A 19,007-nucleotide genomic window follows, 5' to 3' on the forward strand; every position below is an offset into this window, starting at 1 on the left:
AGTTTGATCCGCAATATGTTGGTTAAATTTTCTATAGATTTTTTTTTTTCATTACCATGGAAACACATTAATTACATACCACATTTACCTGTAATAGTGGCCACATATGCCAAGTTCTAGGTCAACTCCTAAAAAAGCAAGAGAGTTGTTGTAACTTGGGTTGGAACCAGGTGCAAGCAACAATAGTGTTGACAGATATTTGGGCCATGTGGGGTCATTTCCATGGCGATGTCACAGTTTGGTGCTCTATACATCCCTTGTCAACTTGTACACACTATATGTGGGTGTGGTGTGTAATAATGGTATTAGCAGCTTTTCACATATTCGATACTTGTCTACATTATCATAAGTAAAACTAACTCCTTGAAAAGTGAATACATGTTTCAAAGAAGCATTGACCACTAATAGTATCAATATAAATGTACCTTATCATTCATACATGGTACAGGTGTATAGTCAAAATACGACAATATCCATCATATGGCAAATGGCTTGTAAAATAACATGGCCACTGTTATGAGGAGACCACAATTAAAGGTCAGTGCCTATTTCCCTATAACATTGTAAGTACTTCTCAAGCAAATGCTGTTTTATTATGCAGACTTGATACAGGAAGGGTGGAGATGACAAATAAATGGTTGCATTATGGTTGACTCAGCAAATTTAGAAAATAAGGGATGGATGCCAAAGTTTCAAATTCTCCTTGTTTGTACAGGAGTCCCTTTTAAAATGGTCTCACTGCCATACAATGTGGCCAGCAGTCGCGATTTAGAACGAAGATCAACTTGAAGACAAGATCAGCTGCACCCACAACGCCTTGAGGACTGTGCCCTGTGCTGTACAACTGCAGATACATGTACCTGAAGAGGGTATAATTTGCTTTCTCCAATAAGGAGGATAAAGGGCTGTGAATGCGGATGTTCTGTGTCGACCACGTATGAGCAGTTAAAACAGTCCTTCCTGGAAGAATGAAAAAGGCAAGCATATATGGAAACAGCCTGTAAACATTTTGAAGACATATTGATGTGCACTATTTTCTTATGCCTTCATACACATGATATTTCCAGTAATTTTGTATCATATATTTACTAGCAACTCCAGCAAACTAGAAGCAAGAATGACCAAGATCAGAAGGTCATTCTTCAAAGCTGGAGATCTACTATGCACATACAGGAGTGAGTCAAACATGATATCTGGAAACAGAGGGAAAACTTGTTTCAGAAGGGAATGGGGAGGTAGTACAGGCCTGTAAGAAAGCTATAGATCACAACAGAACAATTCACACAATTCTGGCCTTCATGGTGCTGTCTGTTTGTTTGTTTGTTTTTTCCCATGTCTAGCTTAATTACAAACCAGAACTATCTTTGCAAAGAAGTGTAACTTTGTCTAAAGTCAATTTTTTTTGACCAACCCCCCCCCCCCCAAAAAAAAAAGAAAAATATATATCAGTGACAGACAATTCTTCATTCAAAGTTACATTTGACTTGCATTTTCATGTCCTCCGAAACTGATTAAATTGGTATCAGTACGGGCCAATTACTAGACCTAGGCACCTATGGTACACTATAATACACACTATTAAAATGATTGATTGGTCCACGCTGCATATTGTGATACCTGTCAAATGTATGGGCTGTTGCCATAGTCACTATACATTATAAAGAAAGAGAAGAATCTACATACATGTACATTTCCTTGGAATGAAAGGGCAGGGTAAAGATTATAAGATGTGCCTTCACAGAAATTTCACTCTTAAGTTCACTCTTTAGTTCTAGGTGACATACAAAATATGTACATGTGTTGTCATTAGAATTATCTGGTACGGTACAATACATGTACCATCACTTCCAAAAAAAAAAAGTTGTTTTTTTTCCTCCCACAGGAGTAAGGTCAAGTTCTGAACAATGGTTATGGTATAAATGTACCTAGAATGTCAATCTTTTGAATAATGCACTTTCAGTAAATCCTGAAAGCTGAAACTCACAGCTTTCCAGTCAATGAGTGAGCTTGAATCAAAGCGTGGTCAGGGATGCAGCCTCCTTATGCATGGTCTTTCCGCATTCGCTGAATAGGAGGGAAGCAGATTCAATAACTGTTTACCTGAGGGTAAATAATATTCATACAAGTGAGGTGTTATACAAATGATGTGTTATACAATGCATTATTACATTATTTCCTTATATGAATAGGGGGAACTTTTTACTCAGCACAAAGAAAATGTAATACAAACGAGTCTCTTTTAAAAAGCACCTTAGCCCTTCACTCCAATAACCAACACCACATGCAGGAATTGATTACCTGAACTTTTGGTATCTGATTTTTGCTCTTAAATTGCTCATTTTGCAGTACAGTGTAAGTGCTACTAAAATGCCAAGTGCTTATATCAATGAAACTATTCATGAAAATATACATTTGATATTGCTACCAACATGAATTAACACACTGAATTACCTGCAGAACACAATACAGAGGTTCATCTTTCCTACCAAGGAACACAAAGGACTGGCACAGCCTCTTAGAAGAAGTAGTGGCTGCTTCAACCCTTGATACAATATGTCAAGGGTCAGCAATTAACCAACCACTGCATCACTGGGCATTTTTGTGATTGAGGGTACCACCTATCGGCACCCTATGAATTTGCAGCTCGTTTATTACAAAAGTATAAAACAAATTTGCCTAAGTTTTTCCTCAAATAAGCTGTAAATACTGCAGTTCAAATCTCGTGACTGTTCTGTTGATTCTGAATCTCCATTGTAAAATTATGCAATTGTTCTTCGCGTGGCTGAAAAAGGGTACCTCACGATCTGCACCCATTCCCTCCATAGGTAATACAAGTGAATTTCATAGTCATGCGTTGTTACTGAGTGGATATGTAATTGAAACGTGTTTAGTTTGTTTTGTTGGCTTGATTTTCGTTTCTTTGTTACTGTTTTCATAGCTATAAAATGGCACTTAATCCCACGCGTACCTTTTTGTTCTATACGCACAAACAGCCATGATACGCAGGGTGTCGATGTACCCTGCCGATAGCTGGTACCCTTACCACACATTGAAGAAACCGTCCAAGTCTATTAATTGTGGGAAATGTGGGCATCTTTGGAAAGGCAAGACAAGATAATGCACATGCTTACCAGCTACAGTACAGTTACAGTTAAAGTGATTTTAAAACATTACCCTTAACTTGGTCAGACTCAGCCTGAGAGGATTTGATTCACTTTCTAACAAGACAAATCAGTCCTACTTCACTGCCTGTCTGATGATGCGAGACTGAACGCGAGTAAATTCAAGTAGATCGGCTTTGTCATGCCAATGTCAATGGACAAAGTTGTGGTTATGTGTATGCATTTATACCAGTGCAGTGACAGTATGGCAGTACAAAAAACAACAACTATGTAGTACGTGAACTAGATCTAGGCTGGGCCTGTATAGAGGCAGAGTCAATACCCAGAACATACCTTTTAGGGCCTAACGCGCGTTAGGTCTAGAAACTCTGTTAGACTAGAGTCTAGAATTATGTCTAAAGGCCGTGTCACACCAGCCTTGCGTGCGACTTGCAAAGAACAATTTTGACTACCTGGAGGTCCCTGTAGATATCCGCACATGGCAGTACCTAGCATGTATCTCAAAAGTAGTCGCCCGGAGGTGCGCACGCATATTTTTTCACCCGCAACCGTGTTTAGGCCCTGTCACACCTTTCCGGGCAAGCTACTCGGGCTTGTTACGTGTAGAGATTTTCTAGCATACCGGACATTCCTGAGGGCGGAAAAGGATTTGTGCGAGTCAGCGCATGTGTCTTACTTGCTGGAAGCGTTATACTTGCGAGTATACTGTGTGACCTTTGTACCAGTCGCGTGGGGGCTGACAATTTAGTGAAGGAATTTCTCTAATGGAATGGCTGAAATCTCACAGAATTTCATTATCTTGGCTGCATACGGGACTGCGAAGTACCTGCGTGGGAATTGCCTGGGAAGTACTGCCGCTAAGGGTCTCCTACTACTGGCGTTCTGCGTGGACCTCTACGGGCATTCCTGCGACTCACCCGGAAAAAGTTTTGGTCATGCTCAAAACTTCGCTGCGGTTAAATCGGACTTGCGTGAGCACCTCCGGGCAACTACGCGCTAGATACTGTCAGGTCCGGACCAACTGCGGAGAGCTCCTTGGAGTAAATTTGTTTCCCCGCAAGTCAAGCAGCAGAAGTTCCCCCGTACGGTATGACAAGGCATGAATGAAAATTGCAAACATTCTTGTTCGCCCGCTGAAAATCTTCTACGTGCTGGAAACTACCTCCTCGCCACAAGCCCGCGTTATGGTGTGACATGGCCTTAACGTTAACACTACAGTCAGAGTATCAGGCCTAGATAGAGGCTAGGTGTTTCTGTTGTTGTTTTTATTTGAATCTATTTGCCGTTTACCATTGATCATTTTTTCCCTGTATTAATTTACCCCAAAATGTTACTTATGAATTACTTTAGAAACTTCAAATTCCAAAATTTTCCCTAGGCAGGGCCTGCATTATGTTAATTTTATTAGAAATAAATCAAAAATACCAGGTAGTACTCTATGATATCAAATATATCTAACGTTAGAGTGTCTAGTCTACTAAGAAGCTTATCATAAATAGGTTGCATACGTCTACGTAACCTTTTTTTTTTTTTTTTCTAATGAGGATGTTGTTACGAATGTTAGGCCCTAGCGTTACCGCCTGCCGCCGCTATACAACATGATACAATCGACCATATTGTGGTCCATTTATCATATGAGAAGTCCTCCCCATTTATGGACCCATCTCATTACTGGTCATTAGTACGTGTGGGACTATTTTTAGTCGGACAGTAGGAGTGCTCCTACTGGACCTAGTACTAGTTCTAGATCTAGCGGGTTACTCTGTTAGACTTCAAGGCTTCAGCACCACGTTGGCAGAATACTATATCAGAGTATTCAGACATAGATAGGCGTATATGGGACTGTGATATTGATAGACTGCTTTCTTTCGCTGGCGAGTCTGCGTCTATGGCAAAATACGTGGAAAGTTACAATCTGCAATGTAGCCTCTGCAAGAGAGTGACCGCTGTCAAGGATCGAAATAAATGGCAAAACCTCGAGAAAACCAAACGAGCAACTGAACAAACGAAAAATGACACCTTTTTTTACCGGTATGTGAACACTCCCAAGATCGCACGGATGTCATCAAAGGAGAAATTCAGCAATTTGTCGGGGTAGAAAGAGCGAACAGGACACTATGCAAAGCCGCCATTGTACGCTCTTTGGTGCTAACAAAGTGCCATAGCGCATAGCACTGTGACTCCTCTCAGACTGGCGCCACCTTTTGGCCGGGAAAAGAGAGGAACGTATTTTTTTGATCGGAGTGAAATGGTTTTAGTGCAGTGAAATGGTTTTAGTGCAGTGAAATGGTTTCGTCAGAGTGATACGGAACGCCAAAGTGAAATGATTTTTTTTTTACGGAAAAATGAAATGATCTATTTTTTTTTCTTGAAAAGTGAAATGAATTTTGTGAAAAGTCAAATGTTTTTGGTTAAAAAGTGAAATACATTTTGTGAAGAGTGAAATGAATTTTTATTTGAAAGTGAAATGTATTTTTGCGGAAAGTCAAATGTATTTTTGTGAAAAGTGATATGCATTTTTGTGAAAAGTGAAATGGATTTTTATTTAAAAGTGAAATGTATTTTCATCTAAAAGTGAAATGTATTTTTGTGAAAAGTGAAATGAATTTCTATCTGAAAGTGAAATGTATTTTTGTAAAAAGTGAAATAAATATTGGTGAGTGAAATGTATTTGTTAAAAGTGAAATGAATATTGGCTGGAGTGAAATGAATTTTGTATTGTTTCCCTAATGGCGTTCCATACATGGACATATGCGTAAGTTTATGTTTCATTATCTTACTCGTTTAATAGTTTGATATGATATGAAAAGCGATAAAATTCAGTTCGTCTACATCTCTTCCTTTAAAAACAAAACAAAACAATGATTGCTGGCGCTGGGAAGCTAGATCAGGTAAGTACTGTACATGATGGGAAGTGACAAGGTACAGGTTATGAACAGAAAATCTCACACAAAACATATCCTTGCCAGATACACACTTGGCCTCTTCATTAACGTTGGCGCGAATTTCTCCTACACATAAATATGTATACACAGCATGTCAATAAATTTCCTAGTTTGATATGGATGCACGGATATAAATCAATACCAAAATTTTCTAGTTTCTACATTTTTAATAGCCAGTTATCCACTCACGGTGAGACTAGTTTTCTCCTAAACTTTCGCTATCATGATATCATTTAAAAAATAAAAAAAAACTTTTTATCGTGACATGTCTTCAAAATACAGCATGTGTGTATTTGGATATATTCGCTTAGCCTAGACATGCGAGAAGAACATAGAAGATACTAGTCCAAAATGGCTTCATAATAACATGTTAGAGGGGTACATTCCTTTTTCTAGTAAAGGCATACATTAATTTTTCACACCTTCAAAGAATGAAGGATAAACAATGAATTAGCAATAGCAATAACAAACGTGAAAATACACCCAAGATTACTTTATCACTTGAAAAGCGCTGGCACAGGGCAGAGTTCCATCAAGCAGCACATTTCCACCCATTTTGTGACTTCCACCATATATTGTAATCCTACGTTCATACAACCTGCATTATTAGCGTCCTTGATCAGTAAAAACCAACCCTCACTGAAGACTGCGCAGCCGACCAGCCGTCGCTGCCTCCGCCACTCTTTCTGGCCAACAGCGCAATGGCTTCAAGGGTCGTAAAAGCAAGCGCGCCATCTAGTGGTCATGCTAGACCCAACAACTTTGAAAGAAAAGCCTTCAGAAATTTCCACCCCCCCCCCCCCCAAAAAAAAATAAGAAACAAACACAAAAACAAAAACAAAAACAAAACAAAACAAAACAAAAAATTAAACAAAAAATTAAACAAAACAAAATCATGGATCCTCACAATTATCTGGATCACTACCAACATTTAACCTTCTACGTTGATCAGGATCAACAATAGCATTTGAACGTCTATATTCCTTGTCTTATTATCAACATTTAGTATCTGGCCAGTCTGTATTCCCAAGATCTTAATGCAGACTGCTACCGTAATGCCGTAGACGTGTACAGCCAGCGACGTGACTGCAGAAGTACTATTCTGTAGTGCAAATGCTCTACAGGACAAGAGGTGTCAGATGACTGTCATGGTACTGATAAGCTAGACTAGGCTTGGCTTTATTAGTGCTCCTTGTGAATAATGAGCCGGCCGGATATACCCTTGGGTAAACTCCTTAAACTGCCGGAGAACAGGGCAATGAGATCAAGCTCCACGTATATTCTGGTAGGGGTAGCCATAGCTTAGCCATGCAGATCTAGTGAACATGATAAAACTGTCACCAGTGTCACTGAATAGTAACTTCTGCCCTGTTGCTTTGTAACATCTAGCAACTCACAAATGCAACAAGTTGTTCCTGCGACCGTCTCAGCCTTGCTGTGCCGTCGACCCACAGGGCACCTTGCCAAGGGATGCTGCAGTGCGCTGGGCAGCATCGACATCTTTAGCGCAGCCTACTTTTTATGAGATGAGTACAACTGATTATTCACCTACAGCTACTGCGTACGAGGTAACCGACGCCCCACGTTATATGGCAGTGGTGGAAAATGAGCGAAGTCCATAATTATAGCAACACTACCGCATTCGGGTTAACCGATGGAGACTTGAGAAATGGTAGAGTCCATAGAGGTTCCAAAGGAACAAAGCAAGTGTTTTTATCTAGCAGCTTGGAACGTTCGTACAACCAATGACAGTGTTAATTCCCTACGACCGGAAAGAGCTACAGCTATTATCTGCCGAGCTCTGGAGGAAGCAGATGTTGGCATTTGTGCACTAAGTGAGGTGCGTCGTCCAGGTACTGGAAACGTTAAGGAAAGAAGTCACACAATATATTGGAGTGGAGGAAAAGACAAAACTACAGGAGTGGGATTTGCTGTTTCTAACAAATTTAGTCACATCAACCCAGTACCCATCTCCGATAGGATCATGACAGCTCATGTCGAGCTGAAGAACAATGTCCATCTCACACTAATCAGCGTCTATGGACCTACAATGCAACGACCAGAACTCGAGAACGAACAATTTTATGAGCAGCTCGGCGAGTGTATCACCAGTGCCAAAGAAGATGGCATTATTGTGCTTGGTGACTTCAATGCTCGTGTTGGTAAAGACTGGGAGTCCTGGCCATCAGTCATAGGCAGGCATGGAGTAGGTCACATGAACTCTAACGGCCTTATGCTATTAGAGTTCTGCACCCGGATGAAGCTTTCAATAATGGGTACTATGTTCCAGCTGAAAAATCGGCTCAAAAACACTTGGCAACACCCACGCTCGAAACATTGGCATCAGTTGGACCATGTTCTCGCCAATTCACAAGCAAGACAGTTAATCAGGGTCACCAAGGTCAATCCTTCTGCAGACTGCTTTACGGACCACAGGCTATTGCTGTGTAAATGCAGTATAGTGATTAAGTCAAGGAAGAAATGTGCAAGACCCCCGTCAAACTTGATACCCATCTAACTAACAAAAAGAAACTAATATTAAAAAATTTCTTAGAGGAAAAAATCCCTGACTGTGAATCATCCTGGGATGACTTGAAAGAACTATTTCAGAATGCTGCAGATCACATCTTTGAAAAGAAAAAGAGGAAGAGTGAAGACTGGTTTGATGATCAAGAGCAAGAGATTCAGAAACTCTTGAAGGAAAAACGGAAAACTGGTGATATAAAAGGGCTAAGAGAAGAAATTCGAAGAATGAAAAATAAGTGGTTTCAACAGAAAGCAGAGGAGGCTGGGAGATATGTTCAGGAAAAGAATCACAGAGAGTTTTACGCAACTCTTAATGCTGTGTATGGTCCCAAATCGAAGAATGTTCATCCGGTCAAGTCAAAGCAGGGTGAGCTCCTGTCTGCTCCTGAAGACATCAAAGACAGATGGGTTGAACACTTTGATGAGCTTCTTAATCAACCGACAAATGTCGACTGGGAGATTCTCAATGAAGTCGATCAACTTCCAACCATTGATGAGTTTGATGATCCTATTTCAATGGATGAACTTGAAACAGCACTCAAGAACACAAAACTGAGAAAGAGTCCGGGCCCAGATGGAAGAGGTCATAGTCCATGGTGGTAGAGTTTTGTGGACTTTCCTGCTGACTCTATTCAATCTGTTCTGGTTTACCGAGAGATTACCTTCTGATCTGACAGATGCAAATATTTCTATCCTTTTTAAGAAAGGTGATCGCAGCTTGTGTGAGAACTATCGTGGCATATCTCTGCTCAGTGTGGTAGGGAAGATTTTTGCGGATGTTATACTTCAGAGACTTCAACGCCTAGCAGAGAAGATTTATCCCGAGTCACAATCTAGTTACAGGAGTAGCAGAAGCACGATTGATGGCATCTTTACACTACGGCAAATGATGGAAAAATGTAAGGAGCAGCGTTGTAACCTACACATTGCTTTTATAGATTTTACCAAACTTTTGACTGTGTTAATCGAGAGCTTCTTTATGCAATATTACAGAAGCTGGGATGTCCAAAGAAATTTGTACGCATTATCAAGAAACTGTATTCTAATGTACATGCCAGACTCCTCATTAATGGTGAACTTTCGGACTCAATAAACTACAATAGTGGAGTAAAACAAGGTTGTAAATTAGCTCCTACACTTTTTGGAATTTATGCCGCTCTACTCCTCCATCTAGCCTTTAAAGATGTTGATCCTTTCTGCAGTAACAAAGTGCGTTTCAGATATGATGGAGATATTTTTGATCTGCGTCGCCTAAAAGCCAAAACTAAGATACTCACAGATTATATAAGAGAAGCTCAATATGCTGATGATATTGCCATTTTCTGCAATGAGTCTTCTGCACTACAGACTCTTTTATCTGCATACAACACATTATCCCTAAAGATGGGTCTACGAATCAACATTAAGTAGACAGAGACAATGAGTGTGGGAGAGCAAGTTGATTTCTACATTGATGAAAATAAACTTTGCAGAGTTGACCGTTTCAAATACCTTGGCAGTTACATTACAAAAGACTGTAAAGTAGATGAAGAACTCAAGGCACGCATTCAAGCCGCATCATGTGCAATGGGAAGATTGAGGCAAGGAGTATTTCAGTGCCGGGATCTGACTTCTGAAACAAAACTCAAAGTGTATAACCAATGTGTGACCCCTTTACTGCTATATGGGAGTGAAACATGGACACTCTATCGGCGCCATATAAAGCAGCTCAGGACCATTCAACAACGACACCTTAGGTCTATTCTCCACATCAAGTGGGACCACTCTGTCACAAATGTGACCCGCGACAACGGTTTCAGGCAAAAGTCGCAAGAGCAAATTCCCTCCTAGGCGGGGTACAAAGATTTTGACCATTATTTTTGTCGATTTAGGTTTTTTGCAGAAATCGAATCTTTGATATGTTTTCTACATCTACACTAAATTTCATAGCATAAGACTAAGTTTTTCCTATCGAAAATGGAATTTTAAACACCCTATGTTGGATCGCACTCGTCAGTTTCGAGCTTCTTTCGAACTCCGCGCCAATATCCCCAGCGTTGCTACGGCGCGGGGTCTCGCATGCGATTGGCTGGTGCGTCGCATACATTTACATAATTCGGCTTTCGAGACACCAGTTGCAGCGTTTGGGGAATGCTTTGTCCTCGTGCACGATTACATGCTCCATTGTTCTTGCTATAGTGGTTTATGTACGCTCGCTCTGTAGTGCGTGCTCTTCTATCCAAACTATTCTATCGCAATGTTCTACAACGGAAGTGAAACAAAAATCATGTAGCATGACATAACCGTGTGAAAAGAAAACTAGATATTCTCAAACTTGTCTACTTGTACAAGTAGTAGAAATTATGACAGCATGAAGGTACTGGAGTAGATGAGAGGAAAGGAGCGGTCACATGTGACTAATTATATTCAAATACTACACGTCAAGATCGCACCAAACTAACGAGTCGAGTTTGTTTGTTTGTTTGTTTTGATTTAATTAGCACCACCGAACAAAGCAACATATGCGTGTCTTGTAAAAACAACACAAACAGGAAGCGTGACCCTTGCCAGCGCAAGCAATTTTCTGCCTTCAAAAGGGTTGCCAATGATATAGACAAATCAACCACAATGAAAACGCGATTTGTAAATGTGTGGATTCGCCACCGCTCCTGTTACATGCACACGGTCATGGCGTGTGGATGCCATTGCGTAATGCGTGCACCACACACATGTACGCCGTACGTGCGATTATCGTATTCGCCATCTTGAAAGACGCACTGTAAACAAACCCGAGCGAAACGCATTGTTTTTCGGCTCCATGCGCTGAGCTCCGAGGAAGGTGCCCGGGAAATTTGACTCTCTCAGTGAGCCAATCAGAAGGCGATGTGGTTGCTAGAGGCGGAGCTTAACATCGATTGGCACCATCGTACGGATGGGTGATTCTCCCCTCGCATCGACGCTCGGACATAGTCTTTGAGAAAGAGGTGAATCTTCAAAGCCTGTTTTCTCGCAATTTTGTCAGGCTAACAACTTAAAAAGTGCATTTTATTTCTCTTGCTATGCCCACTTATGGTGCCGAAGAATACAAGTGTTTTATATCAATGCAAAGCTTAGGAAATGGGCAATGTGATTCAGTGAAAAAATGAATTTTCAACATTCCCGACTTTTGCCTGAAACCGTTGTCGCCGGTCACAAATGATGAAGTATTGGAACAGGCAAAAACACTTGACATTGAAACCACCCTTGTTAAAAATCAACTACGATGGGTTGGTCATGTTGTGCGAATGGAAGCTGCCAGACCTGTCAAGGAGCTCTTTTTTGGAGAGCTTGATGATGGCTCTCGCAGTATAGGACGCCCTCATCTGAGATACAAAGATACAATCAAAGACATTCTGAGGAGAGCCGATGTCCTTCACAACTGGAGAGACCACGTTGATGACAGACATGAATGGCGGAAATTCACTCATGATGTCAGCATGAAAATTGATCATCAGAGGAAGGAGGTTAACAAGTTGAAAAGAGAAAAGCGTCGCCAACAACAGTCAAGATGAAAAATGGACTTTTGTTTTGCTGTTTCTTTTGAATTTTTGGTAATCTCATCTTGTAAATTATACTTTGCCCGTGTCGGGATTTAGGCATATATATTATCAACATTGTCTGAAAATTTCATCCAAATCAACACAGCCAAAAATAACTTCTTGAGCTATTTTGCACACACAAAAACAAGCCAATCCCGGCAAAGCAAGGCGGAAGAAAGTACATCGTGATCTACAAGAATATCACTTCCATCTAATAATAGTATCATTATTCAAGTGTATGTATCAGTCTTGAAGGTGCATGATAATTATCACTTCAAGCACCGAAAAATACATGGAGAATCAATTGAATTACAATCATGAGGACGTGTCAACAGAAAACGTCGGGTATTTGGATCTTCTGTCATTTATGATTTGTTTGAAGTTACTCGTATCGTGGTTAGAGTTTTCTACTTGTGCTCAATGTGATGCTGTTCTTTCGGGGGAACATAGAGGGCTATGTCAGCAGTTGTTTAAGCAATGGTTTGCGAAGACGAGTACGAGACATCAAAGTACTTGAATAGTCTTATCTGAGATACGCCCCTGCCTCAGTACCACATTTCCATCTTCTTCCTTTTCCTCCGACACCGTCCCCGACTCCAACACCGAGAAATGCAGCAGATGGGAAGGACAATGAAGAGGAGGCCGAAGAAGCCGGCGACCACGGCAGCGATTATGATAATCACATTGTCTTGGTGAGTGTTGAAGTTTGATTTACGGTGGGCATAGAAGTGTGCAAATGGATCAAAGAAAAGATGACATCTTATTCGTTCTTTTCTCTTTTTTTTGGGGGGGGGGGGTGGGTGGCATTAAAGTATTTTTGATAAACAGTTGAATATGACAAATAAATTCTCCAAGACTATTTATTAGTATTTCCGCAGTGATGTCAAAGACCTGTTTACTTCCAGCTGTCGGCCCGAATAAAAAGTGGGGTTCTGTAATTTGTTTGTCATTACCTGTCTGGCATAATTTATTTAGACATTGTCCCTCTAATCTCCCTGCTCTAAGGCCGTGTCACACCAGCCTTGCGTGCGACTTGCAAAGAACAATTTTGACTACCCGGAGGTCCCAGTAGATATCCGTACATGACAGTACCTAGCATGTATCTCAAAAGTAGTCGCCCGGAGGTGCGCACGCATGTTTTTTTACCCGCAACCGTGTTTAGGCCCTGTCACACCTTTCCGGGCAAGCTACTCGGGCTTATTACGTGTAGAGATTTTCTAGCATACCGGACATTCCTGAGGGCGGAAAAGGATTTGTGCGAGTCAGCGCATGTGTCTTACTTGCTGGACGCGTTATACTTGCGAGTATACTGTGTGACCTTTGTACCAGTCGCGTGGGGGCTGACAACTTAGTGAAGGAATTTCTCTAATGGAATGACTGAAATCTCACAGAATTTCATTATCTTGGCTGCATACGGGACTGCGAAGTACCTGCGTGGGAATTGCCTGGGAAGTACTGCCGCTAAGGGTCTCCTACTACTGGCGTTCTGCGTGGACCTCTACGGGCATTCCCGCGACTCACCCGGAAAAAGTTTTGGTCATGCTCAAAACTTGGCTGCGGTTAAATCGGACTTGCGTGAGCACCTCCGGGCAACTACGCGCTAGATACTGTCAGGTGCGGACCAACTGCGGAGAGCTCCTTGGAGTAAATTTGTTTCCCCGCAAGTCAAGCCGCAGAAGTTCCCCCGTACGGTATGACAAGGCATGAATGAAAATTGCAAACATTCTTGTTCGCCCGCTGAAAATCTTCTACGTGCTGGAAACTACCTCCTCGCCACAAGCCCGCGTTATGGCGTGACACGGCCTCAACAAACACTACGTTCAGTCCAAGCAAGTACCCTGTTTATTAGTCCATGGGCCAGGCCAGATATTGGTACCATCTGAGGTGGCAAAACCTTTTTGGTGTCATTTTGTTTGTCGGGCATAGATATGCTTATCAAGCTATGATAGCATTTCCAAATGAGTAGCTTAGTCATAATAAATGAATTTTTAACCAATTTGGTCTCGTTGTTATATCCCTGTACTTCTGAATCGAAACTAACCGCTATACAAAGAAGTGCACTGTCTTCTTATGTTCCATAGAGCTGTAAAATGCAGTTTTATGGTATATTCACAGGTGTTCTGTTGTAAACGCGGTGCGCTTAGTCTTTATTCAAGGCAGCGAAGGGAACATCCAAAGGTTATGATGTCCACAGCGCTTAGTCTTTATTGTAGACGGCGAAGGGAATATCCAAACCGTATGATACAGTGTATATCCTTTTATCTAAAAACGACAACAACAAAAAAGCAATTCCTCGTGATTTTTACCGTATTTTTCAATTATTTATCATTTTCCGGCGAAAACGATACGGTGAAAACGCTAATACCACGCCAATGTCGCTTTATTTCCATCCAACAATATAAGATAATGCAAAAACAATGTACCGGTACACTACGATACATTATAATGAATATATTGTAAATGAACAGAGTGATTTTTGTTTAAAAAGTGATGTATTTGTTGATAGGGTAGTATAAAAACAGTATAGATAATCCCTTTTTTGAGGAACTTTAGATATGATAACGGTTCATTGGTCTAGATAAAGACTAAGCGCACCGCGTGACAGCTGTGGACATCATAACCCTTTGGATATTCCCTTCGCTGCCTTGAATAAAGACTAAGCGCACCGCGTTTACAACAGAACATCTGTGGACATACGGAAGACAGTGCTCTTCTTTGTAAAGCGGTTAGTTTCGATTCAGAAGTATAGGGATGTAAAAACGAGACGAAATTGGTGAAAAAAGCTACTCATTTGGAAATGCTATCATAGCTTGATAAGCATATCTATGCCCGACAAACAAAATGACACCAATGAGTTTGTGCCACCTCAGATGGTACCAACAACCCATTTTTCGGGTCTTGGCCCATGGACTAATAGAGGATAAAACGGGAGGACCGAGCGAGCTCGCCGAACCTGGCTCAGTGCCAAGCGAATCGCCTTCATGTGTAAAGTCTAAGGAAACCGACAAAACCGCTTCGACATGCGTGTGTTTAAACACACACGGTGTATTTTGCTCACCGCGGATTGCGCTCGTTATCCCTCAGAGTGAAGATTATTAGTCTTTTCTTTCATAGACCCTTTTGCAAGATAATCCGCGGTGAGCAAAATTCACACGCTTTCTGTCATAGCACAACATGTTTGAAAATTTTGTCCACTTAGCCTCATTCCATCCGGCCTGAATTTGTCAGGCTATCGCTACTGAAACAGAGAAACCCTAACAAAAAAAGTCCTGTGGTACTCCCTGTGGTACTGTCGGTACCAAACAATGTACCACGTGTACACTTGTAATGTTACCACAGGAACTGTGTGGTACTGTACCACAGGCCTGTAGGGTACTCCCTGTAGTACTTGTCAGTACCACACAATGTACCACATAAATAAATGTTACCACAGGAACTGTGTGGTACTGTTTTACAGGCTAATGTGGTACAGTGTATTCCCTGTGGTACTGGTCGGTACCACACAATGTAACACACAAATATATGTTAACACAGGAACTGTGTGGTACTGTGTCACAGGCTCGTGTGGTACTGTGTCACAGGCTCGTGTGGTACTCTGGGATGTACCACAGGGCAGTACCACAGGACATTACCACAGAAAAGTACCACAGGACAGTACCACAAGACAGTACCACACGAATTGTCCTGTGGTATTTTGGGACGTACCACAGGATAGTAACACAGGAGCTGTCCTGTGGTATTTTGGGACGTATACCACAGGACAGTACCACAGGACAGTACCACATGAATTGCCCTGTGGTATTTTGGAACGTACCACAGGAGAGTACAACAGGAAAGTACCACAGGATAGTACCACAGGACAGTACCACACGACTTGTCCTGTGATATTTTGGGATGTACCACAGGACAGTACCACAGGGCAGTACCACAGAACATTACCACATGATAGTACCACAGAACAGTACCACACGACTTGTCACGTGGTATTTTGGGACATACCGCAAGACGCGAATATTTTTTTCGTACATGGAAACGCTACAGGACATGAATTATTCATAAGTTTAGCTGAAATTTTGAAGTGCGCAAGCGCATGGACTTTGCCAGCTTGGCCAACTTGTACACAATGCACGGACTCGACTCGCACAGCCCAGGGAGATGAGTCACCTCCCAGCACAGCCCTACTCTCTGTGTACACATGCAGCGAGCTACCTATTACTAGTACACATGTAGTAGTAGTAGTACCTGTGCAGTGTGTATGTGTGTGTGTGTGTGTGTGTGTGTGTGTGTATGTGTTGTTCGAGCGTAAACATGTCAATAGCTCCACAACACACATCACATTGCACACACATATCACCTTGTACGTCTGATACAATCACGCCGACATATCACCTACTTCAAATTAACTAAGCAGTTTGAAAACACACAACTAGACTCTACTGAAGTTCGGTCTACTATTATTGCATGTTTACATGTGGATTCGTAATGATCTTATCGTTGTAATTCGAAAGTGCACTCGAGATGTTTGAGTCACCATATTCACTGGCAGCACTGAGAAGTCGATTGTGAATACTCGTACACGTCCGCTTCATAAATCATAGCCAAGCAGTAGTGGTACGGAGTAGGTCTACTGTGGTATCCGGGCACTTACCCCCTGGGCAACTACCCTCCGGATAACTACCACCCGGATAATTACCCCCCAGGTCTATTCCCCCTTAGGGCAACTACCCCCCGGACAACTACCCTCCTAGGGCAATCACCCTCCAGGGCCATTACCCCCTAGGACAACTACCCCCAAGGGCAATTACCCTTAGGACATCTACCCCCCGGATAAGTACCCCCTGGGTAACTACCCCCTGGATGACTACCCCCCGGATAACTACCCCCCAGATAACTACCACCCGGATAACTACCCCCTGGATAACTACCCCCGGATAACTACCCCCTGGATAACTACCCCCCGGAGAACTACCCCCTGGGTAACTACCCTCCGGATAACTACCCCCAGGATAACTACCACCCGGATAACTACCCCCCGGATAACTACCCCCGGATAACTACCACCCGGACTACTACCCCCCCCCCCCATAACCATACCCCGACCCCCCACCCCTCCTGATACTTACCTACTGGACAACCCTCCCTCCCCGCCCCCCGAAAGTTCCCACCCTTTGTAATTTTTCCAGAAGATCATAACACCATATCAGAAGATGCACCTTTCTCTTACATTTACTTTTGGCTTGTCATTTTCTACCGTTATAACACATTAGAAGATAAACATAAGAAAAGGAGAGTTGATTTCACTGCAATTCATATTCCCTTAACATTAGCGAGGGACCCTTCGATATAAAGCCATAATTTCTGATAGAATCCGGGCAAGGTTTTATGAAGTCAGTCCTGACAAGCTGTCAGTTCCACACAATTACCAATCGTTGTAGGTCGATCAAAGCAGGTCCATGGTAACAAGTCGGTGACTCGAGCTTATCAATCAAGCAGAACCCATGGTTTTATTGAAATTATTAGAGACTAACAAGATGTCATAACTGGCAACTTTCATCAAACGGTGCCCTAATTTGTCATAAGAGTAAAATTACAGCTTGTTTTACATACAAGTAGAATTGTGCTAGTTTTCAAATTAAATGTTCTCGACACTTTAAGGGGAAATCCAGTTCAAATATAAGTTAGTCTGATTAGAAAGAGTAAAATATTACGAGTTTAACGGTATTTCTTTTTTTTTTTTACAAAACACCCCTAGTTGTTAACGAAGTCTTTTGTCCTGCACCCTCTTTTTTAATAGATCTGTAGAGAGTTGTAGTTGACATAACCCTTTTTACATTACAGGGCTGCTCTGTTTTATCCCGGCCATTTCAAGAGTATTTTTTTTTCACAAAAACTTGAATCCTTCTTGGAATAACATGCTCTTTAATATTTCGTAAGGGGTTTCTAATTTTCTCACCCAAAAGATGTTTAAAACCTGAAGTTAGGTCTCGACCAAAACCAGACGATATGAAAAAAATGTTGTTTTTTTTTTCAATTCAAATAGCAAACGTTGTTCGAAAATAACAATGAGAGACGTAATTTTCTGGGGGAGAGTTATTGTAAGAGGGGTGACTGTTTGGAGCCTAATTTTAATAAGGAGTAATTGTCAAGGGAGGTAATGCTCTGCGGTGATCATACCAGGGAGGTGACAATCTCATCCCACATTCTTGATATACTAGCTGTTAATGCCCAATGATGCAGTAGGGCAATTCTGAAATGAGCGTTAACGGTATAACAGTAAAATAGTTACAAAATTGATGAAACAATGCAAAGAAAGCAAATTAAGACAGAGACGAAGTACACAAATAAAGATACAGTGCACTCCCGTTACAACGAACACGGTTATAAACGAAATTTCGTTATAACGAAGCAAAACTTCTGGTCCCAAAATTATCGCCATTAAGTCTGTGGTACAAAATTCGCTTATGACGAAGACGGTTATAACAAAATTTTCGTTTTCACGAAGTCTTTTCTGAGCACCACTGACAAAGAAAAACAAAGGAAATGTGCCCCGTTATATTAACGAAATGCGGATCGCATTCGAAAATGCGTATAGCGGAACAAGCATTTTTAAAGCGTCTATGCATGAGCGAACGCATCATTGAATGTTCACTCCGTGTATCACGCACAGTTTCCGAGGGAAACTTGCGTTATTGTAATACAATAATCTGAATTCAGATAAGGTTTGTTTCATTGTTCCGAAGTCCTTTAATACAAAACACACAGATTCTGATACAACTAAATGTCCGTTAGTTCGGAAATGAACTAGGGTTTGTTATTAAGCACATTTTGGCGTTATTCCAAAGGTTCGTTAATCCGAT

At 41.5% G+C, this 19,007-nt stretch overlaps 1 protein-coding gene and 1 long non-coding RNA gene across 2 annotated transcripts; one reads left to right on the plus strand and one right to left on the minus strand.

The window, feature by feature from the left end:
* Positions 1 to 905: 905 nt before the first annotated feature.
* LOC139716895 (uncharacterized) lies at positions 906 to 5,268 on the minus strand. The gene is made up of 3 exons (XR_011709928.1): positions 5,152 to 5,268; positions 1,985 to 2,064; positions 906 to 960 (listed from the first exon to the last, which is right to left on the minus strand). It is a non-coding gene; the product is annotated as an uncharacterized lncRNA (long non-coding RNA).
* A 2,783-nt stretch (positions 5,269 to 8,051) lies between these two features.
* LOC139716991 (uncharacterized) lies at positions 8,052 to 9,196 on the plus strand. Its single transcript, XM_071628508.1, has 2 exons — positions 8,052 to 8,273; positions 8,933 to 9,196. The coding sequence occupies exons 1-2, from the start codon at positions 8,052 to 8,054 to the stop codon at positions 9,194 to 9,196; spliced, it is 486 nt and encodes a 161-aa protein (XP_071484609.1).
* The last annotated feature ends 9,811 nt before the right edge of the window (positions 9,197 to 19,007 follow it).

Source organism: Diadema antillarum, unplaced genomic scaffold, assembly GCF_040938485.1.
Source record: "Diadema antillarum isolate AM-2024a unplaced genomic scaffold, OU_Dant_1.0 scf00000071, whole genome shotgun sequence".
Taxonomy (NCBI): Eukaryota; Metazoa; Echinodermata; class Echinoidea; order Diadematoida; family Diadematidae; genus Diadema; species Diadema antillarum.

Coding starts and splice junctions, on each gene's coding strand:
- LOC139716991 (XM_071628508.1), top strand. CDS start 8,052: ATGACAGCTCATGTCGAGCTGAAGAACAATGTCCATCTCACACTAATC. Junction 8,274..8,932: donor CAGTCATAGGCAGGCATGGA/GTAGGTCACATG, acceptor CCCAAATCGAAG/AATGTTCATCCGGTCAAGTC.